We start from the raw sequence: 22535 nt of genomic DNA on the forward strand, positions 1-22535 counted from the left end.
TGCCACATCTCCTTTAACTCATTTTTTCTGCCCTCAGACTGGTCTAGTCGATGCAAACAAATCATGAAGCTCTGGAGAAAGGTTCCAGCTGCTGACAAAGCCCCCTACCTGGTGAGACAGGAAAAAAGCATGGCTCATCATGGGGAACTGAGGTTGGAGGGAGGTGTCTTTGAGACTTCAACTCAGTTCTTTCTACTCCCTATCTCTGAAGCAGCTGGGCCCGAGGGATCGTTTCTGGGTAGGGAGTGTGAGTGACATTGTGAGGCATGGGAGCTGGGTATGAGGCTGAGTTCTAGGCCTGAAGCTATGTTTTGTATCCTTTAGCAAAAGGCCAAAGATAACCGGGCGGCTCACCGCATCAATAAGGTGCAAAAGGTGAGTCAAGGCTGGGCTGGTCTGGGCTGAGCCCTCAAAGTCGTGTAGTGGATGGCCTTTCTGAGGGTGTGGGGAACTTGGGGCCTGCCCACAGCAGCCTGACTGCTTTATGCCTGGTCTCCTCCGTAGCAGGCTGAGAGCCAGATCAACAAGCAGACCAAGGTGGGCGACATAGCCCGTAAGACTGACCGACCGGCCCTACATCTCCGCATTCCCCCCCAGCCAGGGGCACTGGGCAGTCCGCCCCCTGCTGCTGCCCCCACCATTTTCATTGGCAGCCCCACTACCCCTGCCGGCTTGTCTACCTCTGCGGACGGGTTCCTGAAGCCGCCGGCAGGCACGGCGCCCGGCCCCGACTCACCTGGTGAGCTCTTCGTCAAGCTCCCGCCCCAGGTGCCTGCCCAAGTGCCTTCGCAGGACCCCTTTGGACTGGCCCCTGCCTACGCCCTGGAGCCCCGCTTCCCCACAGCACCACCCGCCTATCCCCCTTATCCTAGCCCAACTGGGGCCCCCGTACAGCCTCCAACAATGGGCGCCTCATCTCGTTCTGGGACTGGTCAGCCAGGGGAATTTCACACGACCCCACCTGGCACTCCCCGACACCAGCCTTCCACACCTGACCCCTTCCTCAAACCCCGCTGCCCCTCACTGGACAATCTGGCTGTGCCTGAGAGCCCAGGGGTAGGGGGAGGCAAGGCTTCTGAGCCCCTGCTCTCACCCCCGCCTTTTGGGGAGTCCCGGAAGGCACTAGAGGTGAAGAAGGAAGAGCTTGGGGCAGCCTCTCCTAGCTATGGGCCCCCAAACCTGAGTTTTGTTGACTCACCCTCCTCAGGCCCCCACCTAGGTGGCCCAGAATTAAAGGCACCTGATGTCTTCAAGGCCCCTCTGACCCCTCGGGCATCTCAGGTAGAGCCCCAGAGCCCGGGCTTGGGCCTACGGCCCCAGGAGCCACCTCCTGCCCAGGCTTTGGCCCCTTCTCCCCCGAGCCACCCTGACATCTTTCGCCCTGGCCCTTACCCTGACCCCTATGCCCAGCCCCCACTGACTCCTCGGCCCCAGCCACCACCCCCTGAGAGCTGCTGTGCCCTGCCCCCTCGCTCGCTGCCCTCTGACCCTTTTTCCCGAGTTCCTGCCAGTCCTCAGTCCCAGTCCAGCTCCCAGTCCCCACTGACACCCCGTCCTCTGTCTGCTGAGGCTTTCTGCCCATCCCCGGTTACCCCTCGCTTCCAGTCCCCTGACCCTTATTCTCGCCCACCCTCACGCCCGCAGTCCCGTGACCCATTTGCCCCATTGCATAAGCCACCCCGACCCCAGCCTCCTGAAGCTGCCTTCAAGGCTGGGCCTCTAGCCCACACTCCGCTGGGAGCTGGGGGCTTCCCAGCAGCCCTGCCCTCAGGGCCGACAGGTGAGCTCCATGCCAAGGTCCCAAGTGGGCAGCCCTCCAATTTTGCCCGGTCCCCTGGGACCGGTGCATTTGTGGGTACCTCCTCTCCCATGCGTTTCACTTTCCCTCAGGCGGTAGGGGAGCCTTCCTTAAAGCCTCCTGCCCCTCAACCTGGTCCCCCCCCACCCCATGGGATCAATAGCCATTTTGGGCCCGGCGCCACCTTGGGCAAGCCCCAAAGCACAAACTACGCAGTAGCCACGGGGAACTTCCACACATCAGGCAGCCCCCTGGGGCCCAGCAGTGGGTCCACAGGAGAGGGCTATGGGCTGTCCCCACTACGCCCTGCATCAGTCCTGCCACCACCTGCACCCGATGGATCCCTCCCCTACCTGTCCCATGGAGCCTCACAGCGGGCAGGGATCACCTCTCCAGTTGAAAAGCGAGAAGACCCAGGGGCTGGAATGGGCAGCTCCCTAGCAGCACCTGAACTCCCAGGTACCCAGGATCCAGGCATGCCCAGCCTCAGTCAGACGGAGCTGGAGAAGCAACGACAGGTAAGTTGACATCCTGGGACTGAGCCCCCATAGCTCCACTGTCTCTGGGCCAGCCTCATGATTGGAGTGGAACTGCTTAATTCCTCTTCTCCGTTCTCTCTGCAGCGCCAACGACTGCGGGAGCTGCTGATTAGGCAGCAGATTCAGCGCAACACCCTGCGGCAGGAGAAGGAGACAGCTGCAGCAGCTGCAGGAGCAGTGGGGCCCCCGGGCAGCTGGGGTGCGGAGCCCAGCAGCCCTGCCTTTGAGCAGCTGAGTCGAGGCCAGACTCCCTTCAATGGGACCCAGGTAGGTGGAGTAGCAAGGGGTAGCAGGGCCCAGCAAAGTGGTGGAGCCAGGCTCCTGAAGGTGGCAGCCTTACCTCCATTTCTTCTAGGACAAGAGCAGCCTTGTGGGACTGCCCCAAACCAAGCTGGGTGGCCCTGTCCTGGGGCCAGGGGCTTTTCCCAGTGACGACCGACTCTCCCGGCCACCTCCACCAGCCACCCCTTCCTCTATGGATGTGAACAGCCGGTAAGGCTCCGGGGGCCTCCCTGGAGGTAAATCAAAGAGACAGATTTTACCGCTGTTGTATGCTGCCTCTGGCTTTTCCCATTTCCCTGATCCTCCCGTATCACTTACTCTTCTTCCTATTCCTTCCCGTCACTGCATTAACTTTGTCCTCCCTCACTGCCCTAAACCCATGTTCTAGCTCTTCTTTTTTTTGATGTCATTTTACTGACTACAGTATAATTTTCCAGACAACTGGTAGGAGGCTCCCAAGCCTTCTATCAACGAGCACCCTATCCTGGGCCCCTGCCCTTACAACAACAACAGCAACTGTGGCAGCAACAACAGCAGCAGCAGCAGGCAACAGCAGCAACCTCCATGCGACTTGCAATGTCTACTCGCTTTCCGTCAACTCCTGGGCCTGAACTTGGCCGCCAAGCCCTAGGTTCCCCCTTGACAGGAATTCCCACCCGTTTACCTGGTCCTGGTGAGCCAGTGCCTGGGCCACCTGGTCCTGCCCAGTTCATTGAGTTGCGGCACAATGTGCAGAAAGGACTAGGACCTGGGGGGCCTCCATTCCCTGTTCAGGGGCCCCCTCAGAGACCCCGTTTCTATGCTGTAAGTGAAGATCCCCACCGACTAGCCCCTGAAGGACTTCGGGGCCTGGCGGTATCAGGGCTTCCTCCACAGAAACCCTCAGCCCCACCAGCTACTGAGTTGAACAACAGCCTCCATCCAACACCCCACACCAAGGGTCCCAACCTGTCCACTGGCTTGGAGCTGGTCAGCCGACCCCCTTCGAGCACCGAACTTGGCCGCCCCCCTCCTCTGGCTCTGGAAGCTGGGAAGCTGCCCTGTGAGGATTCTGAGCTGGACGATGACTTTGATGCCCACAAGGCCCTAGAGGATGACGAGGAGCTTGCTCACCTGGGCTTGGGTGTGGATGTGGCCAAGGGTGATGATGAGCTGAGCACTCTGGAAAACTTGGAGACTAATGACCCCCACCTAGATGACCTGCTCAATGGAGATGAGTTTGACCTTCTGGCTTATACTGACCCTGAACTGGACACTGGGGACAAGAAGGACATTTTCAATGAGCATCTGAGGCTGGTGGAATCAGCCAATGAGAAAGCTGAGCGAGAGGCCCTGCTGCAGGGGGTGGAGCCAGGACCTTTGGGACCTGAGGAGCGTCCTGCCCCTGCCCCTGCCCCTGATCCTGATGCCTCTGAGCCTCGCCTGGCACCGGTACTCCCTGAAGTGAAAACCAAGGTGGAGGAGGGTGGGCCCCACCCTTCCCCTTGCCAGTTCACCATTACCACCCCCAAGGTGGAGTCAGCACCTGCCACCAATTCTTTGGGCCTGGGGCCGAAGCCAGGACAGAGTGTGATTGGCAGCCGGGACACGCGTATTGTCACAGGACCCTTTTCCAGCAGTGGGCACACAGGTGAAAAGGGCCCCTTTGGGGCCACAGGAGGACCACCAGCTCACCTGTTGGCCCCCAGCCCACTGAGTGGCTCAGGAGGGTCTTCCTTGCTGGAAAAGTTTGAGCTAGATAGTGGGACCCTGGCCTTGCCTGGTGGACATGCAGCATCTGGGGATGAACTAGACAAGATGGAGAGCTCACTCGTGGCCAGTGAGTTGCCCCTACTCATTGAAGATCTTTTGGAGCATGAGAAGAAGGAGCTGCAGAAGAAGCAGCAGCTTTCGGCACAGCTGCAGCCTGCCCAGCAGCAACAGCAGCAGCATTCCCTGCTGTCTACACCAGGCTCTGCCCAGGCCATGCCTTTGCCACATGAGGGCTCTTCCAGTTTGGCTGGGCCCCAGCAGCAGCTTGCCCTGGGTCTTGGAGGTGCCCGACAGCCAGGCTTGGCCCAACCACTGATGCCCACCCAGCCACCAGCTCATGCCCTCCAACAGCGCCTGGCCCCATCCATGGCCATGGTGTCTAACCAAGGGCATATGCTAGGTGGACAGCATGGAGGGCAAGCAGGATTGGTACCTCAGCAGAGCCCACAGCCAGTGCTGACACAGAAGCCCGTGGGTACTATGCCACCTTCAATGTGCATGAAGCCCCAGCAGCTGGCGATGCAGCAGCAGCTTGCTAACAGCTTCTTTCCGGATACAGGTATCCTCAGTTGGGGGCATGGCTGAGTTACTCAGGGCTGATGGTTGTTACCACCAAATGGGCCCTGGGGCTAGAGATCTGAAACAATCTCTAGTTCAGGGAAATGGAATACCACCAAGAACTTTGTCTAAATGCCATGCTAGCGGTACAGGCAGACGCACAGTAGCTTCTAAAAAGGGAGGGAATCGTTCATGACGTATAATAGGCACTCAGAAGATACGTGAATGATTGCATGAATGAAATCTGATTAGCAAAGGCTTTGTAGTTGTGATGAGGCTGAAAGTTTAAAAGTTGGAGAGAAGTGGTGTAAGAAAAAGCAGTCCAGATAGGTGACAAGACTTGAGTGAGGCTGTAGTGGCAGGAAGACCTGTGGGGTGTTTGGAAAACAGTGAGTGAAGTGGTTAGGCTAGAGTAGACTTTATGTAGAGGGATATGAGTAGACACTGATTCTGGAGACGTAAGAAGGGAGATCAGATTGAGGAAGATTTCAAATTATAATACTATAACATTTATTGAGTAATTACTTTTTGCCAAGTAACGCACTAAGGGTTTATATATTTGTTGTCTAATTTAATCGCCGCAGCAAACTCATTACCAACTAGTTCCTGTCATGTAGATCCTGACTCGTGATGACTCCATGTGTGTCAGAGTAGAACTGTGCTCCATAGGGTTTTCAATGAATGATTTTTTGGAAGTAGATCACCAGGCCTTTCTTCCGAGGCACCTCTGGGTGGACTTGAACTGCCAGCCTTTCAGTTAGCAGCCAACCGTGTTAACTACCCAGGGACTCATTAAGTAGGTACTATTACCTTTGTTTTGAAGAAGAGGAAACCAAGGCCTGGAGGTTAAGCAACTTACCCAAGGTTAGACAGCTAGCACCTAGCAGAGCTAGAGTTTGAACCTTAGCACTCTGGTGACTGTATCAGATGCTTCAAATGCCAGGAGAGGGGGTGAGATTAATCCTGTAGAAAGTGGACAGTTCGGTAAGTTTTCTGAGCAATGGAGAAATACACAAAGTACAGGATTGTAGGAAGATTTAAGTTGGTGGTGGTTCCTTTTTTCTATTTTTCTACCCTGCATCCTGGATAGAAATGAGAATGAGCGACAAGCGATACATGTCGTGCCTAAAACAGTTCTGGCATTTACGGCTTTGGCCCAAGGCCTGTCTTGGGTTCTTGGGTTGCACTAGTTGCTTTAAGAACACTACTTCAGATGAGTGCTTTCCAGGTCGTGAAATGCACTCATATTCTCATCACATTTGGCTCTCACAACAGCTCCATGAGGCAGGCAGGGTAGGGCTCATGGTATCACTCAAATAAAGAAGGGGCTCATGGTCTTACTCAAATAAAGAAGTAAACTGAGGCTCATAGCTGAAATGATATCGATATATTGTGGCAATAAATATTTACGGAGTACCTCTTCTTAGCACTGTGCAAGTAGAAACAGAGCCACATGTCCTGTGAATAACAGAGCTGAGTCACCCAGGTGGCCTGGCTCGTAGTCCAGTGGTCTTACCACCATGCTGTGCCATTGTTCTTGGAAGGAACAGCAGACATGGAGTAGAGCAAACTAAAACCAAACCAAACCCACCGCCGTCTCATAGCGACCCTATAAGACAGAGTAGAACTGCCTCATGGGGTTTCCAAGGAGCAGCTGGTGGATCTGAACTGCCGACCAGGTTAGCAGCCAAACACTATCCACTGCACCACCAGGACTCCTGGAGTAGAGCATGGAGCCCAAAACGTAGCTCACTTGGCTCTTCCCTCTCCAGACCTAGACAAATTTGCTGCAGAAGATATTATTGATCCCATTGCAAAGGCCAAGATGGTGGCTTTGAAAGGCATCAAGAAAGTGATGGCTCAGGGCAGCATTGGGGTGGCACCTGGTATGAACAGGTAAGACTTGGGGGCGGAGGGACATGGCTCATTTCTTTTCCTTTTACACCCCTCGCCTGCCTGGCTCACCATCCCTGACCCTACTTATTCCACCTCCTCCCACTTCCTCCCTGCCTTTCTGCTTTCCCCATCTGCCAACATTTATCCTCTTTGTTTTGGTGGACTCCAGGCAGCAAGTGTCACTGCTAGCCCAGCGGCTCTCAGGGGGGCCTGGCAATGACCTGCAGAACCATGTGGCAGCTGGGAGTGGCCAGGTAAGTGGTAAGGTGGGAGTAGGAACTTGTATGCCGTGGGGCCACCCTTCTTAGGGTCTGGCATAGAACAGTAACCCTTTAGCCTTCTCTGTCATTGCAGGAGCGGAGTGCCAACGACCCCTCCCAGCCTCGCCCCAACCCACCCACTTTTGCTCAGGGGGTAATCAGTGAGTATGGCCAAGGAAGTGGCTTGGGGTATGTGGAAGAAGAGGAATTGGGATCACCATTTCATAGTACTGACACTCGGCTTCTTCTCCCAGATGAGGCCGACCAGCGGCAATATGAAGAGTGGCTGTTCCACACCCAACAGCTCCTACAGATGCAGCTGAAGGTGTTAGAGGAGCAGATTGGTGTGCACCGTAAGTCCCGGAAGGCTCTGTGTGCCAAGCAGCGCACTGCCAAAAAGGCTGGCCGTGAGTTCCCAGAGGCCGATGCTGAGAAGCTCAAGCTGGTCACGGAGCAGCAGAGCAAGATCCAGAAACAACTGGATCAGGTGGGGAAAGCAGACTTCACCCTAGCACCTAGAAGCCTGGGAAGAGGGATGGCATGGGTGAGCAGGCTCCAGGCTGACCTTTCTGGCTCTCCCATGCTAGGTCCGAAAACAACAGAAGGAACACACTAATCTCATGGCAGAATATCGGAATAAACAGCAACAACAACAGCAGCAGCAACAACAGCAGCAACAGCACTCAGCTGTGCTGGCACTCAGCCCTTCTCAGAGTCCCCGACTACTCACCAAGCTCCCTGGTCAGCTCCTCCCAGGCCATGGGCTGCAGCCACCTCAGGGACCTCTGGGTGGGCAAGCTGGAGGTCTTCGCCTACCCCCTGGGGGCATGGCACTACCTGGACAACCAGGTGGCCCTTTCCTCAACACAGCCCTGGCCCAACAGCAGCAACAGCAACATTCTGGGGGAGCTGGGGCCCTGACTGGTCCCTCTGGCGGCTTCTTCCCTGGCAGCCTTGCTCTTCGGGGCCTGGGACCTGATTCAAGGCTCTTACAGGAAAGGCAGCTGCAACTGCAGCAGCAACGCATGCAGCTTGCTCAGAAACTGCAGCAGCAACAGCAGCAGCAGCAGCAGCAGCAGCAGCAGCAGCAGCAGCAACACCTTCTAGGACAGGTGGCAATCCAGCAACAACAGCAACAGGGCCCAGGGGTGCAGGCAAACCAGGCCCTGGGTCCTAAGCCCCCAGGACTTCTGCCTCCCAACAGCCATCAGGGCCTTCTGGTCCAACAGCTGTCCCCCCAACCATCCCAGGGGCCCCAGGGCATGCTGGGCCCTGCCCAGGTGGCAGTGTTGCAGCAGCAACACCAGCAGCAGCAGCAGCACTCTGGAGCTTTGGGCCCCCAGGGCCCTCACAGGCAGGTACTTCTGACCCAGCCTCGAGTGCTGAGCTCCCCCCAGCTGGCACAGCAGGGTCAGGGCCTTATGGGACACCGGCTGGTCACATCCCAACAGCAGCAGCAACAGCAGCAGGGATCCATGGCAGGGCTCTCCCATCTTCAGCAGGGTCTGATGCCACACAGCGGGCAGCCCAAACTGAATGTGCAGCCCATGGGCTCCTTACAACAGCAGCAGCTTCAGCAGCACCAGTTTCAACAACAGCAGCTACAACAGCAACAGCAGCAGCTACAGCAGCAGCAGCAGCAGCAGCTTCAACATCAACAGCAACAGCAGCTACAACAGCAGCAGCAACAGCAACTACAACAACAGCAGCTACAGCAGCAACAGCAACAGCAGCAGCAGCTACAACAGCAGCAGCAGCAACTACAGCAGCAGCAGCTTCAACAGCAGCAACAGCAGCAGCAGCTTCAACAGCAGCAACAGCAGCAGCAGCTTCAACAGCAGCAGCAGCAGCTTCAACAGCAGCAGCAGCAGCAGCAGCAATTTCAACAGCAGCAGCAGCAGATGGGCCTCTTGAACCAGAGTCGAACTTTAATGTCTCCTCAGCAACAGCAGCAGCAGCAGCAGCAGCAGCAGCAGCAGCAGCAGCAGCAGCAGCAGCAGCAGCAGCAGGTGACACTTGGCCCTGGCATGCCAGCCAAGCCTCTTCAACACTTTTCTAGTCCTGGAGCCCTGGGCCCAACCCTCCTCCTGACGGGCAAGGAACAAGGCATTGTAGAGACAGCTCTCCCTCCAGAGGTCACTGAGGGACCCACAACACATCAGGGAGGCCCACTAGCAATAGGGACTACACCCGAATCGATGGCTGCTGAACCAGGGGAGGTAAAGCCTTCAGTTTCTGGGGACTCACAACTCCTGCTTGTCCAACCCCAGGCCCAACCTCAGCCCAACTCCCTGCAGCTGCAGCCATCTCTGAGGCTCCCAGGACAACAGCAGCAGCAAGTGAACTTGCTCCACACAGCAGGTGGGGGAAGCCATGGGCAGCTAGGCAGTGGACCATCTTCTGAGGCCTCATCTATGCCCCACCTACTGTCACAACCCTCTGTTTCCTTAGGGGAGCAGCCTGGACCCATGACCCAGAACCTTCTGGGTCCCCAACATCCTCTTGGGCTGGAGCGGCCCATGCAAAGTAATGTAGGGCCACAGCCTCCCAAACCAGGACCTGTCCCCCAGTCTGGGCAGGGCCTGCCTGGGCCTGGAGTCATGCCTACAGTGGGTCAGCTTCGAGCACAGCTCCAAGGCGTCTTGGCCAAAACCCCACAGCTGCGCCACTTGAGTCCTCAGCAGCAGCAGCAGCTACAGGCGCTTCTCATGCAGCGGCAGCTGCAGCAGAGTCAGGCAGTACGCCAGACCCCTCCCTTCCAGGAGCCTGGGACCCAGCCTTCACCCCTCCAGGGCCTTCTAGGCCGCCAGCCCCAACTTGGGAGCTTCCCTGGATCCCAAACAGGCCCCCTCCAGGAGCTAGGGGCAGGGCCTCGATCTCAGGGCCCACCCCGGCTCTCCGCCCCACAAGGAGCCTTATCGACAGGATCAGTCCTTGGCCCTGTCCATCCCACACCTCCACCATCCAGCCCCCAAGAACCAAAGAGACCTTCCCCGCAATTACCTTCCCCCAGCTCCCAGGTCCCCTCTGAGGTCCAGCTCACTCCCACCCAGCCAGGGACTCCAAAGCCCCAGGGGCCACCCTTGGAGCTGCCTTCTGGGAGGGTCTCCCCTGCTGCTGCCCAGCTTGTGGACACCTTCTTCGGCAAGGGGCTGGGACCTTGGGACCCCCCAGACAACCTCGCAGAAGCCCAGAAGCCAGATCAGAGCAGCCTGGTACCTGGGCATCTGGAGCAGGTGAATGGGCAGGTGGTACCTGAGCCACCCCATCTCAGCATCAAGCAGGAGCCTCGGGAAGAGCCATGCGCCTTGGGGGCCCAGGCGGTGAAGAGGGAGGCCAATGGGGAGCCACTAGGGGCACCAGGTACCAGCAACCACCTCCTGCTGGCAGGCCCCCGCTCAGAGGCTGGACATCTGCTCTTGCAGAAGCTTCTACGGGCAAAGAATGTACAGCTCAGCACTGGGCGGGGGCCCGAGGGGCTGCGATCTGAGATCAACGGGCACATTGACAGCAAGCTGGCTGGGCTGGAGCAGAAACTACAGGGTACTCCCAGCAACAAGGAGGTAAGTGCTATAGCCAGAGAAGAGCAGTGGAGTGGGATCTGGATCCTGGGGGAAGGAGAGCAGGTCTGGGTCAAACAGAAGAGGTCAGGGTCTGAAGATGCAGGTAGTACCCTTCACTGTGGTTATCTGGCTTAGGATGCAGCAGCAAGGAAGCCATTGACCCCGAAGCCCAAGCGGGTACAGAAGGCAAGCGACAGGTTGGTGAGCTCCCGAAAGAAGCTGCGGAAGGAGGACGGGGTCAGGGCCAGCGAGGCCTTGCTGAAACAGCTGAAACAGGTGACCCCCAGGAGCCAGTCCCCTGGTCCCATCCCAGGATAGGGGGCGCCCTGGCCCCTAGCTGTGCAGTAGCAGAGATGAAAATGCTGGAGGTTTCCAATCTTGTCATCTTACCCCTCCTAGGAGCTGTCCCTGCTGCCCCTAACGGAGCCTACCATCACCACCAATTTTAGCCTCTTTGCCCCCTTTGGCAGTGGCTGCTCAATCAGTGGGCAGAGCCAGCTGAGGGGGGCCTTTGGAAGTGGGGCACTGCCCACTGGCCCTGACTACTATTCCCAGCTGCTTACAAAGGTCAGAAAAATCCCAATACCTTTGGGTTCTTAGGGAGGTGGGATGGGAGTGGTAGACTCGAGGAAATTGCCAATGTGTGGGGCCAGGAGATTATCAGTCTCCCTATGCCATCTTGCACACAACACCCCACCCCCACCCCCAGAATAACCTGAGTAACCCGCCGACACCACCCTCGTCGCTGCCCCCCACCCCACCCCCATCGGTGCAGCAGAAGATGGTGAATGGCGTCACCCCATCTGAAGAGCTGGGGGAGCACCCCAAGGATGCCGCCTCTGCCCAAGAGACTGAAGGGGCATTGAGGAGTAAGTCAAGAGCAGAGCGGACCCTTCCTGCCTCAGCAGGATTTGTTGGCTGAGATCCAAACTAGTTAGTCTGCCCTGACATACAGTTTAAGAAATGAGTATGTTACATGTTGCCTTTTGAGCTTACAAGGCAGGATATTTAAGATAGGAAGGGCCTCTTCAGGACCGATTTGTAATGGGCAAGGATAGGCTTTGGAGTCTAGAGCAAAGGCAACAATGGAGTAGGGAGTGGGGATGGCAGGGAGGGTATTAATGAAGCTTTGTGTCTAAGGAACAGTCCAGCTTTAGAAGGTATAGAGCCAAGTCAGATCTGGTTTTGAATTCTGGCTCCTACATTTATTTAGCTGTGCTCCTACAGTCAGAAAACTTGATTGACTTGCTTGAGCTTTCATTTTCTCACTATGGAATGGGTATTATAATACTTAATGGAGTTGTTAAAAGATTAATAAAGTGTTATCTAAAGCCCAGGGCCTGGCACATAGAGAAAGCTCAGTAAATACAACTTGTCTGTCCCATACTGGGAGGGGGTAGATGGGTAGAGAGTGATGATGATAGCTAACCTAAGGTCTCACGCTAGTTAGGCCTGAAGTGTGGGGGAGAAAGCACCTTTGGCACTGACCACCCTCACCCAGACTTTTCCTTTCCTTCTCCACCCCTCAGGTGCTTCAGAGGTGAAGAGTCTAGACCTTCTCGCCGCCTTGCCTACACCCCCTCACAACCAGACTGAGGATGTCAGGTGGGGGTGGGGCCAGAAATGGGGATGAGGAATGTGGGGTGGAGGGCGGGTTGCCTCAGTTTTTTTCTGACTAGTGGCAGATTTCAAATGAGGCTATGACATCTACTGATCTCTAGAATCGGGAGGGGGACTCCAGAGAGCTGTAGAGACAAATGACAAATTTTGGCCCATAGGATGGAGAGTGATGAAGACAGCGATTCTCCTGACAGCATTGTGCCAGCTTCATCCCCCGAGAGCATCCTAGGGGAGGAGGCGCCTCGTTTCCCTCAGCTAGGCTCATGCCGGTGGGAGCAGGATGACCGGGCCCTGTCCCCAGTCATCCCCATCATTCCTCGGGCCAGCATCCCAGGTAGGTGCTGCTTTGGGCATGGGCCAGGCCAGGCAGGGCTGGGAGAGTGAGGTGGCTGGACCTCACACAGGTCTCTCGTTCTCATTTAGTCTTCCCAGATACCAAACCTTACGGGGCCTTGGACCTGGAGGTCCCTGGAAAGCTGCCTGCCACAACTTGGGAAAAGGGCAAAGGAAGTGAGGTCTCAGTCATGCTCACGGTCTCTGCTGCTGCAGCCAAGGTGTGTCCTCTGAGGCTAAGGGAGCCCTGGTCAGAGGGCAGTCCCTGGAGCTTGTCTAGATAAAAAACAAATGTATGTTCATCCAAAAACTCCTACTGAGTAGCTGCTACATGTGAAAGCCTGTGCTAGAGGCTATGGGTACTAGGTTAAATGAAGCATGGTCCCTGCCTTCAAGGAGCTTATAGTCCAGTGGTAAAGACAAACAGGTCAGCAGATGATTAGAGAGTAAGTATACTGTGACAAATGCTACAAGACAGCACTTCCCCTGTCACATTTGATGGAACTCTTTCTGCTGTTTTTGACATGTTAACAGGGTTTTGTGGTCAGAGAAAATGGAAAACCCAGTTAAAAAAAAAACAAAACAGGCTTCTTACTGCAGGGCTTCTCAGGTCCTTTAGTTCGCTAATGTGTGTTGTGAATCCCCAGGTCGTGGATATAGTGACCAGCATTTCCTAAACTGATTTGACATAGATCCCTTTCTGCAGAGCTCTAGTTGGTGCCCACAGCAGTTTGAGAAATGCTGCTATAACAGGAGTACATGAGACGGGCTGGGAGCGGCGCAGGGACAATATGACCAACCACTTGGGGAGTTGTGTTCTGTGTGTCCTTGTCCCCACCAAGCTGGGGGTTATGCTCGTGCTAGGTACTCTGCTAACACATCCCTCCATCCCCATCCCTGCCCTTCTAGAACCTGAATGGTGTGATGGTGGCAGTGGCAGAGCTGCTGAGCATGAAGATCCCCAACTCCTACGAAGTGCTCTTCGCAGAGAGCCCTGCCCGGGCAGGCACTGAGCCCAAGAAGGGGGAAGCTGAGGGCCCTGGTGAGTGTGGCAGGAAGGTCCCTTGGGACTTGAGGGTAATAGTTCTGGTCGGAGGCTTTGACCCCTTCCTTCCTGCAGGTGGGAAGGAAAAGGGTCTGGGAATCAAGAGCCCAGAAGCTGGCCCTGATTGGCTGAAACAGTTTGATGCAGTGTTGCCTGGCTATACCCTCAAGAGCCAGCTAGACATCTTGAGCCTCCTGAAACAGGTGGGTCTAGGGCAGGCAAGGGGGTGGATGTTAGGAAGAAGGTGCTGACTTGGGCAGAGAAGGCAGGGGGCTTTAGGGAAAGTAGAATCTGGGCTGGAAGGAATGGAGAAGGCCAGTGTCCTCTTCACCTAGGGGAGGGGCTCACTAGGTGAGGCGCTGGCACTAACAACACAGGCACCCTCCCATAGGAGAGCCCAGCCCCAGAGCCACCCACCCAGCACAGCTACACCTACAACGTCTCCAATCTGGATGTGCGACAGCTCTCGGCCCCGCCTCCTGAAGAACCCTCCCCACCTCCCTCCCCCTTGGCACCCTCTCCTGCCAGCCCCCCTGCTGAACGCCTGGTTGAACTCCCAGCCGAACCCACAGCTGATCCATCAGTCCCTTCACCTCTGCCTCTGGCCTCGTCCCCTGAATCAGCCCGGCCCAAGTCCCGAGCCCGGCCCCCTGAGGAAGGGGAGGATTCCCGCCCTCCTCGCCTCAAAAAGTGGAAGGGGGTGCGCTGGAAGCGGCTGCGACTGCTACTGACTATCCAGAAGAGCAGCGGGCGGCAGGAGGATGAGCGGGAAGTGGCAGAGTTTATGGAGCAGCTTGGCACAGCACTGCGACCTGACAAGGTGCCTCGAGACATGCGGCGCTGCTGCTTTTGCCATGAGGAGGGTGATGGGGCCACTGATGGGCCTGCCCGCCTGCTGAACCTGGACCTGGACCTGTGGGTACACCTCAACTGTGCCCTGTGGTCCACAGAGGTGTATGAGACCCAGGGTGGGGCGCTGATGAATGTGGAGGTTGCTTTGCACCGGGGACTGCTAACTAAGTGCTCCCTGTGCCAGCGCACCGGTGCCACCAGCAGCTGCAATCGCATGCGTTGCCCCAACGTCTACCATTTTGCCTGTGCCATCCGCGCCAAGTGCATGTTCTTCAAGGACAAGACCATGCTATGCCCAATGCATAAGATCAAGGGGCCCTGCGAGCAGGAGCTGAGTTCTTTTGCTGTCTTCCGGCGGGTCTACATTGAGCGGGACGAGGTGAAGCAAATCGCCAGCATCATCCAGCGGGGAGAGCGGCTGCACATGTTCCGTGTGGGGGGCCTTGTGTTCCATGCCATCGGACAGCTGCTCCCTCACCAGATGGCTGACTTCCATAGTGCCACTGCCCTCTATCCCGTGGGCTACGAGGCCACGCGCATCTACTGGAGCCTCCGGACCAACAACCGCCGCTGCTGCTACCGCTGCTCCATCGGTGAGAACAATGGACGGCCGGAGTTCATAATCAAAGTCACGGAACAGGGCCTGGAGGACCTGGTCTTCAGTGACGCCTCCCCCCAGGGTGAGCATTGGGCCTTTGAAATGGGAGTATGGAATTGGGAAAATTTCTTCCAGAGTCACTTTTATGATGTTTTAAGCACCCTAAAACCTCCATGTGGGTATCCCCTCCGCCTACCTCAGGCAGACAGGGGTCTCAAAGATCCCCAGAGAAAGTATTTAAGTCTCTCTTAAAAAAAAAAAAAAAAAAACCCAAGCCAGTTGCCTTGGCATCAGTTCTAACTCGTGGTGACACCACGTGTGTTAGAGTAGAACTGTGCCCCATAGAGTTTCCAAATGGCTGATCTTTTGGAAGCAGATCACCAGGCCTTCTGATTTACCTCTGGATAGACTCAAACCACCAATCTTTCGGTTAGCAGCTGAGCACTTAACTGCTCTCGCCACCCAGGAATGCCTCAGCCTTTCTTAAAAACCAAACCCATTGCCACTGAGTCAGTTCCGACTCATAGCCACCCTATAGGACAGAGTAGAACTGTCCCATAGGGGTTCCAAAGAGCAGCCAGTGGATTCGAACTGCCAGCCTTTTGGTTAGCAGCCGTAGCTCTTAACCACTGCACCACCCGGGCTCCATTCATACAGGTTTAAGATCTCTTAAATTTTCTTGTAAATGGAAATGTTTTCCTTGTCTAATCTCATATATCCTGGCTTCTTTTTCTTTCTTTGGTGGAACTAAAGGATACAGTTCTGAGACCCTATTACCTGATTCCCCCAACCTGATCCTAACTAGGAGTTTCTTGTCGTTCCTTTTCACTGGATAAAATTCTTTTGACTTCAGTATTTATGACAAAAATAACAACAAGAGCAGTTACCATTTATTGAGCATATGTTAAACTAAACTAAGTGTTCATGTAGATTATTTTATTCATCCAACCATATGAGGTAAGTACTGTTACTACACCCAGCGTGTGTAGAAAGAACCTCAGTCTCAGAGGTTGATTATTTGGGTCAAGGTCCCATGGCCAGTACTGGAACCTGAACCCAAGTCTTCCCAACTCCAAAGCATGCCTGTTCTGCTGGCTTGTCACAAGGAACCTGGTCTGCACAGGGTCTCCTGGGCCCTGGGTTCATGTTCCTGTGTCCCAAAGCTCTCTGATGCTCCTCCAGGGTTGGAAGTCTCCTAGTTGATTGAGGAAGAGTGGGACTAGGAGACCAAGATGGGGTCCTAAAGAGCCACCTTCATGACAGGGAGGTGTGAAGGCTTGGGGCTTGGAGCTAGAGGTCTGTGAGCGGAAGTTGCCTCTGAGGCCTGCTCTCTTTCCCTGCCTTTTAGCCGTGTGGAATCGCATCATCGAGCCGGTGGCTGCCATGAGAAAAGAGGCTGACATGCTGCGGCTCTTCCCTGAGTACCTGAAAGGCGAGGAGCTCTTTGGGCTGACGGTGCACGCTGTGCTTCGCATAGCTGAATCAGTAAGGAAGGGGCTAGGGGCGGGGGCCTGGGAGGCACTGGGAGCTTTAGCCCTGCCCTAAAAGAGCTCAGGCTAAGGGGAGCATGGCTTGTGCCCACAGCTGCCTGGGGTGGAGAGCTGTCAAAACTATTTATTCCGCTATGGCCGTCACCCCCTGATGGAGCTGCCACTCATGATCAACCCCACTGGCTGTGCCCGATCGGAACCTAAAATCCTCACACACTACAAACGGTGAGCTTGTGGGGCTGGGGTCAAGGGATGTGGGCATTGGTAAGGCCCCTCCAGCCACATTAGGAGGGTTTGGAGTACAGATCAGAGTTTCCTTGGTGAGAGTGGGGATTCACTCTTAGGCCTCCTGATTAGAGAGTGCACAGGTACCACAAAAGTAACCCTTTCCTCCTCACCTACCCTACTCAGGTATACTGGGGAGACCTGGGGTCTAGGGCAGAGTTATCTTGGGTACCCTGGGAATGGATGTTGGGGAGGTTCTGGGTAGACAGTGGTGAAATTTTATGAAATATATAAGGGACCCAGTCACTTCTTCCCTCTCCTCTTTCGCTTCTAGGGGGGCCTATGATTCTCCCAAACCTCAGATGCCCGATGAGTGCTAGGGTTACCTTCCCTTCCCCAGGCTGAGTTGAGTTGGTGTCAAAAAATAAATAATTAGAAGTATGATAGAAAAATAATAAAACCTTACATTTGTATAGCACTTTATACTTTTTTTTTCAAAGCGTTTTCACATCCATTATCTCATTTGATCCTCACAACAACCTTATGAGGTAGGTAGGGCAGGTGGTATGACCCCCATTTTACAGCTGAGAAAACTGAGACCCAGAAAGGTTAAGTGACTAGACCAAGGTCACACAGCTGGGACCAGAATCTTGCCTCCTGACTGTGGCTCACTGTACATTCTGTGCTCCACGGTAGCCTGGCCTTGATCCCTGGGTAGAGGGAGGCAGGGTCCATGGTAGCAGGGCTCTCTTGAAGGCCTTTGGTTGCACCGAGAGCTGCCGTAGAGCGTCAGAGACTCTGCCCCTAGTCAGCCCTAGTCCTTGATGCTCTACAACAGTGGTTTTCAAACTGCGAGTGTATGTGTTCTAAAAAACCCTGGAACACATAGACTGAGTGGGCAGAACTTGGCCCTCCCATTCCTCAGCTCCCTTTCCCCAAATTGGATTCAACCTGAAGAGCTCCATTTTCATCTAGTTTGTTTGTTGTCATTCCAATCAACATTTTGTCAAAAAAAAACTCCAAAGATTTCTACTGAATAAAAAAGAAAAGAACCCAAAACGTTTGAAAACCGCTGCTTTGGGATGGGTGAGACTTTGGCTAGTGCCCTAGGGTGGTGAAAAGCCACCTGCCAGGCAGCAGTTATTCCCCTGCACTGAGCCGTCTGCACAGAGTCCGATGTTATGTCAGAGAAGGGGGCAGTCTGGAGAAAGGAAAGGATACCACTTTAGACTGTGAATGCACAGCCAATTTTAGTTCACATCAGGCCCCTATTCTTAGGGCTTCCAGTATGTGCAGGAGGCAGGGCTTAGACACTGAACAAACCATCACCTTAAATTCCAGGCCTGGGCTGCTTGGGGAGGAACTCCCAGAGGAGCATGGCCTTGTGTGTGGTTTGGCAGGAGGGTGGTACGAGGCAGGGAAGTGGTAGAGCAGGCTCAGTGTAGGGGAATTGTGCTTCCCTCTCCTCTATGCCCACCCCGATCTGGGCTGTCTATGCCTCCCAGGGTGCTGGAGGGGTCCCTATAGCTAGTTGCTGCCTCACCAAAGCAGAGACCCAGATGCTTCCACTCCATGCCCAAGGCAGCACTTCCAGTGGCTTGCTGGCAGCACACACCCCTAACTGGCGTGTCACACATCCCAGGGCGGAGGTGGGTGGTGCACGCTTGGTCTGAGGGAGAGCTGTCTTGTCATGGACTGTATCACCTCCCAGGCCCCATACCCTGAACAGCACCAGCATGTCCAAGGCATATCAGAGCACCTTCACAGGCGAGACCAACACCCCATACAGCAAGCAGTTTGTGCACTCCAAGTCATCTCAGTACCGGCGGCTGCGCACTGAGTGGAAGAACAACGTATATCTGGCTCGCTCCCGTATCCAGGGCCTGGGGCTCTATGCAGCCAAGGACCTAGAGAAGCACACAATGGTCATCGAGTATATTGGCACCATCATTCGTAACGAGGTGGCCAACCGGCGGGAGAAAATCTATGAAGAGCAGGTATGGGTTAGCAGAGGGGCCAGTGTGGTACTTGGGTCAGGTTCAGCCAAATAGCAGGGGCAGGGTTGAGTCCAGGGGAGCAGGAGGAAAGATGTGGGAGGAGGCAGGAGAAATGAAGAAAGTGCAAGATAAGCCCAGTGCTTGAATTTGCTGAACTGATCCCACTGCTGCCACCACCACTCTCTGATACTCCTGCCCCTTCTGCGATCTGTACCTTTCTAGAATCGAGGTATCTATATGTTCCGGATAAACAATGAACATGTGATTGATGCTACATTGACCGGAGGCCCTGCCAGGTGAGAGAGGAATGAGGAAAGAAAGATGTAGGGGACCCTGGGGCTAGGCACTCTAGGGGTGGGCCAAGAAGGAACCAAAATTGTCCCAACTCTGTCCCACTGTCCAGGTACATTAACCATTCCTGTGCCCCTAACTGTGTGGCAGAAGTTGTGACATTTGACAAGGAGGACAAAATCATCATCATCTCCAGTCGGCGAATCCCCAAAGGAGAGGAGGTGAGAGGAAGCATCCTGAGTGAGTGATGGGGCAGCCCTCTCCCCTCACTTCTCTGCCCTCAGATCAAATCTCTGCTCACCCCCCTTCCTCTGGGGGAGTGGCATCCATTCTGCCATCTTCTCTTTCCAGCTGACGTATGACTATCAGTTTGACTTTGAGGACGATCAGCACAAGATCCCCTGCCACTGTGGAGCCTGGAATTGTCGGAAATGGATGAACTAAGCAGCTTTGAGGCTACCAGGCAGGGGAGTCTTCCCATGCCCAACCTCTTCCCTGAAAGGGATGAGGGGGAAGAGCAGTAGCAGCCGGAGCCGGGACCCAGGGCTGGGGCTGCCGGCTGACCGGAGCCCCTGGAGCAGGAGGCTGGGGCAGAGGGCCCTAGGCCAAGCCCACCCTGGGCACCAGGGACAACCCTCTTCCCCGCCACCGGCCCCCAGGCTGGCATCTCTGCCCCCAGCTCCAGGAGGGGCCAGACAGAAGCAGCCATTGGGCATCTCAGGTTTGAGGGGGATATGGGCTGGGAACTACCCAGAAGCATCTGGGAGGCAGCAGGGAGGGGGGAGGAGGATGTGTGATTGGGCCTCACAGCCCTGCTGCTCCCACTGACCTCTCTGGCCCAACTCAAGGCTGCAAAGAGACTTGACTAAGCTTGACAATCCCAAAGGCCGGGTCCCACACCTGGCCCTGCCTGCCGGGTCCTGCCCCCACCCTCACGCCCATCCCCTTCCTTCTCAGTCTGTCTCTGTCTCCCTCTTCTCCTCTGTGTTTCTGTCTCTCTATGGGTTGTGTTTCCTTGTTTTCCACTCTGACAAATGCAACATGAACGGGAAAGAGGTGCCCAGCTGCCCAGGAGGGCAAGCCAGGCGAGCCGGGCAAGGAGACCCCGCACCCACACCTACCTCATTTAAGTGTTGGATTTTTTGCTGTTTTGAAATGTGAGACCCTCTCCAAGCCCCCCACTGCCCCTACCCTCTCCCCCACCTCACTGCCCTCTTAGTGGGTGGAAGGGGGGTAGGAAGAGGAAGAAGAAAACAACAACAAAAAATCCATCTTTGTTTTTAATTGTGGGCATGGGATGGTGGTTGAGGCTGATGATGATGAAGATTGGGGATGACTGGCCCCTAGTTGCTCTAGGACTTCCTTCTCCATCTGGACATGGGGGTGGGAGGGGTGTGCTAACCTAGGACCAGGTTATCTCCCTCCTGTTAGCTCAACCCCATCATGAGCCCATTTGCCCTCCAGCCCCTGGATGGGGTGGCTGGGGGGCGGGGTGAGGGCTGTCCCTGAGTGGCATGCCCATACCCAGTGAGGCAGGGTGTGGCCCGGAGCTCCCACTTTCCCTCAGTCACCAAACTGCTGCTGGTCTGGTGGGAAGGGGTGGTGATGTGAGGGTGGGGGAGCTTAGTGTCAGCGCGGGGAGGGTGGGGGGTATTTATCTATTTATACATGGGATTGTACATAGTCTTGTGGGGCATGGGGGAGCCGGCTGGAGGTGAGAACCCTCCCCTCTCCCCCCACCCCCGGGGAGAGCAAATGTAAAACTACTAATTTTTGTGCTTTATATATTCTATATAAATATATCTATTTTCTTTTTACAAAACCAGTTTATAAATGGTAGGGGGGCATGGGGCGGACACATGGAGCTCCCCTTGTGGGGGGGCCCCCTCCATTACCCAACCTACCGCCCTTTTCCTCACCCCCCTCCCCACCCCCTGGCTGTGACTGCTGTAAGGTGGGGGTATAGAGGCTGGGCAATTCCCACCCCCTGTTGAATAGTTGGACTATGTTATAACGCACAAAAATGAGCTGGCCCCAGGGGGAGCCAGAGGGTGATGGGTCCCCTGCCTCCCTTCTCCCTCCCCTTTCTGCCCAAGCTTGTGCTGCAGTTGAACCTCTTCCTGGTGGCAGGGGTAGGTAGAGGGTGGGTGAGGCCCCAGATCCCTCTCTGGTAGGGAGCTGTGGGGATGAAGATGAAGCTTATATGCAGTTCTCTCCTAGGGGCTGTGGGCAAAGGGCATTTTGTAATTACTATTTTCAAGAATCAAATGTCTGGAGTGTAGGGGTGGGCTTGGTGGTGGATGGGCGGGCCTGCTGGAGGGAGAGCACGGTCGCTGTTGTGATTTTAGGTTTGTTTTTGTTTTGTTTTCGAATTTGGGGGTTGTGGATTGATGGGGGTAGGGAGATTTTTTTTTTTCTTAAGCTGCTTCCTCAACAGTTTCAAGCTGCAAATGTTTAATAACACCCACCCCCCCATACACACACACACACACACACACACACACACGACCCACTGTAATTAAATCAGACAGTGGGGAGACCGAGCTTCTGCCCCCAAAGCCACAGCCATTGGATGTTCCTTTTCCAAGAGTAAGGTCTAGGCTACAGAGAGGGGGAGATTGGCTCCTATGAGTCAGGCTCTGATTGGGGCTTGGGCCCCGGGTTTGGGAAAAGGGAATGGGGCAGACTTTGTAAGCATATGCTAGGTATCCCATAGTCCTGTAGAATTTAGTGAAGAAACCTTATACAGTTTTTAATTTTTATATAAACTATAACTCAGACCCAAGCTACAAGGTTGGAATTTTGGTTGTTGATTCTTTTTTTTTTTTTTTTAAAGTACCCCGCCTGTATAATTGCATCAGAATTCCCTCCTCCCTCCCTCCCCCGTGTTTGTATTTTGGGTTGGTTTACACTTGCACATATTCAATTTTCAGTTTTCCCCTTTACAGTCTTCTACCCTCACCTCCAGGACCCTCCCCCTTTTTAAAAAAAATAAATCGCTGACAAGTGTGAATCCCGTGAAGACATTATTTTGTGTTGTGTGTATCCTGTACAGCAAGGTTTGTCCTTTGTAACAACGGATGAAATGATTCCTTTTTTTAAAGCGCCCTTTCCCTCCACCCCCCCCTCAGCGCCCCTGTCCTTGGCATGTTTTGTATCAGCGATCATTCTGAAATGTACATAATTTATGTTGCGAGAGGCAAAGGGCAAGTTTTGGATTTTGCTTCTTCCAAGTTTGTTTTTAAACGACAAATAAAAAAAGAACATTTTAAATACAAGCGGCTCTGTCCCGTCACCCTCGCCGTCAGCCGGAACTGTGAAGTTCGCGATGATCCCAGGGAGGGCGGTTCCCGAGGCAAGGTCGTCGCCGGAAGGGCGGGCTCCCCGCCTTCCGCCTTTGGCTGGCGGTGTCGTAACGCAGCGGAAGTGGCATCAC

General features: G+C 54.9%; 1 protein-coding gene across 19 annotated transcripts in view; it reads left to right on the top strand.

Annotated features, from left to right (window-relative positions):
• KMT2D (lysine methyltransferase 2D) overlaps positions 1 to 22112 on the top strand; it is a 39557-nt gene extending 17445 nt beyond the window's left edge. For 10 of the 19 annotated variants that reach the window (XM_064284283.1, XM_064284290.1, XM_064284289.1 and 7 more), the window contains 27 exons: positions 38 to 111; positions 325 to 375; positions 505 to 2316; positions 2422 to 2604; positions 2693 to 2829; positions 3057 to 4930; positions 6702 to 6825; positions 6995 to 7079; positions 7180 to 7246; positions 7340 to 7572; positions 7673 to 10648; positions 10784 to 10924; positions 11048 to 11215; positions 11358 to 11517; positions 12178 to 12253; positions 12427 to 12602; positions 12692 to 12822; positions 13511 to 13643; positions 13722 to 13849; positions 14038 to 15178; positions 16445 to 16581; positions 16681 to 16811; positions 17312 to 17359; positions 18523 to 18808; positions 19031 to 19104; positions 19212 to 19320; positions 19451 to 22112. In XM_064284283.1, the coding sequence (XP_064140353.1) occupies positions 38 to 111; positions 325 to 375; positions 505 to 2316; positions 2422 to 2604; positions 2693 to 2829; positions 3057 to 4930; positions 6702 to 6825; positions 6995 to 7079; positions 7180 to 7246; positions 7340 to 7572; positions 7673 to 10648; positions 10784 to 10924; positions 11048 to 11215; positions 11358 to 11517; positions 12178 to 12253; positions 12427 to 12602; positions 12692 to 12822; positions 13511 to 13643; positions 13722 to 13849; positions 14038 to 15178; positions 16445 to 16581; positions 16681 to 16811; positions 17312 to 17359; positions 18523 to 18808; positions 19031 to 19104; positions 19212 to 19320; positions 19451 to 19543 (10748 nt within the window). In that variant the 3' untranslated portion in view covers positions 19544 to 22112. The remainder of the gene's footprint in view (positions 1 to 37; positions 112 to 324; positions 376 to 504; positions 2317 to 2421; positions 2605 to 2692; positions 2830 to 3056; positions 4931 to 6701; positions 6826 to 6994; positions 7080 to 7179; positions 7247 to 7339; positions 7573 to 7672; positions 10649 to 10783; positions 10925 to 11047; positions 11216 to 11357; positions 11518 to 12177; positions 12254 to 12426; positions 12603 to 12691; positions 12823 to 13510; positions 13644 to 13721; positions 13850 to 14037; positions 15179 to 16444; positions 16582 to 16680; positions 16812 to 17311; positions 17360 to 18522; positions 18809 to 19030; positions 19105 to 19211; positions 19321 to 19450) is intronic. The other 9 variants (XM_064284293.1, XM_064284303.1, XM_064284298.1 and 6 more) reach the window with 7 other exon arrangements.
• The last annotated feature ends 423 nt before the right edge of the window (positions 22113 to 22535 follow it).

The sequence above is a fragment of the Loxodonta africana genome, chromosome 4 (genome assembly GCF_030014295.1).
Source record: "Loxodonta africana isolate mLoxAfr1 chromosome 4, mLoxAfr1.hap2, whole genome shotgun sequence".
In the NCBI taxonomy this organism is placed as follows: Eukaryota; Metazoa; Chordata; class Mammalia; order Proboscidea; family Elephantidae; genus Loxodonta; species Loxodonta africana.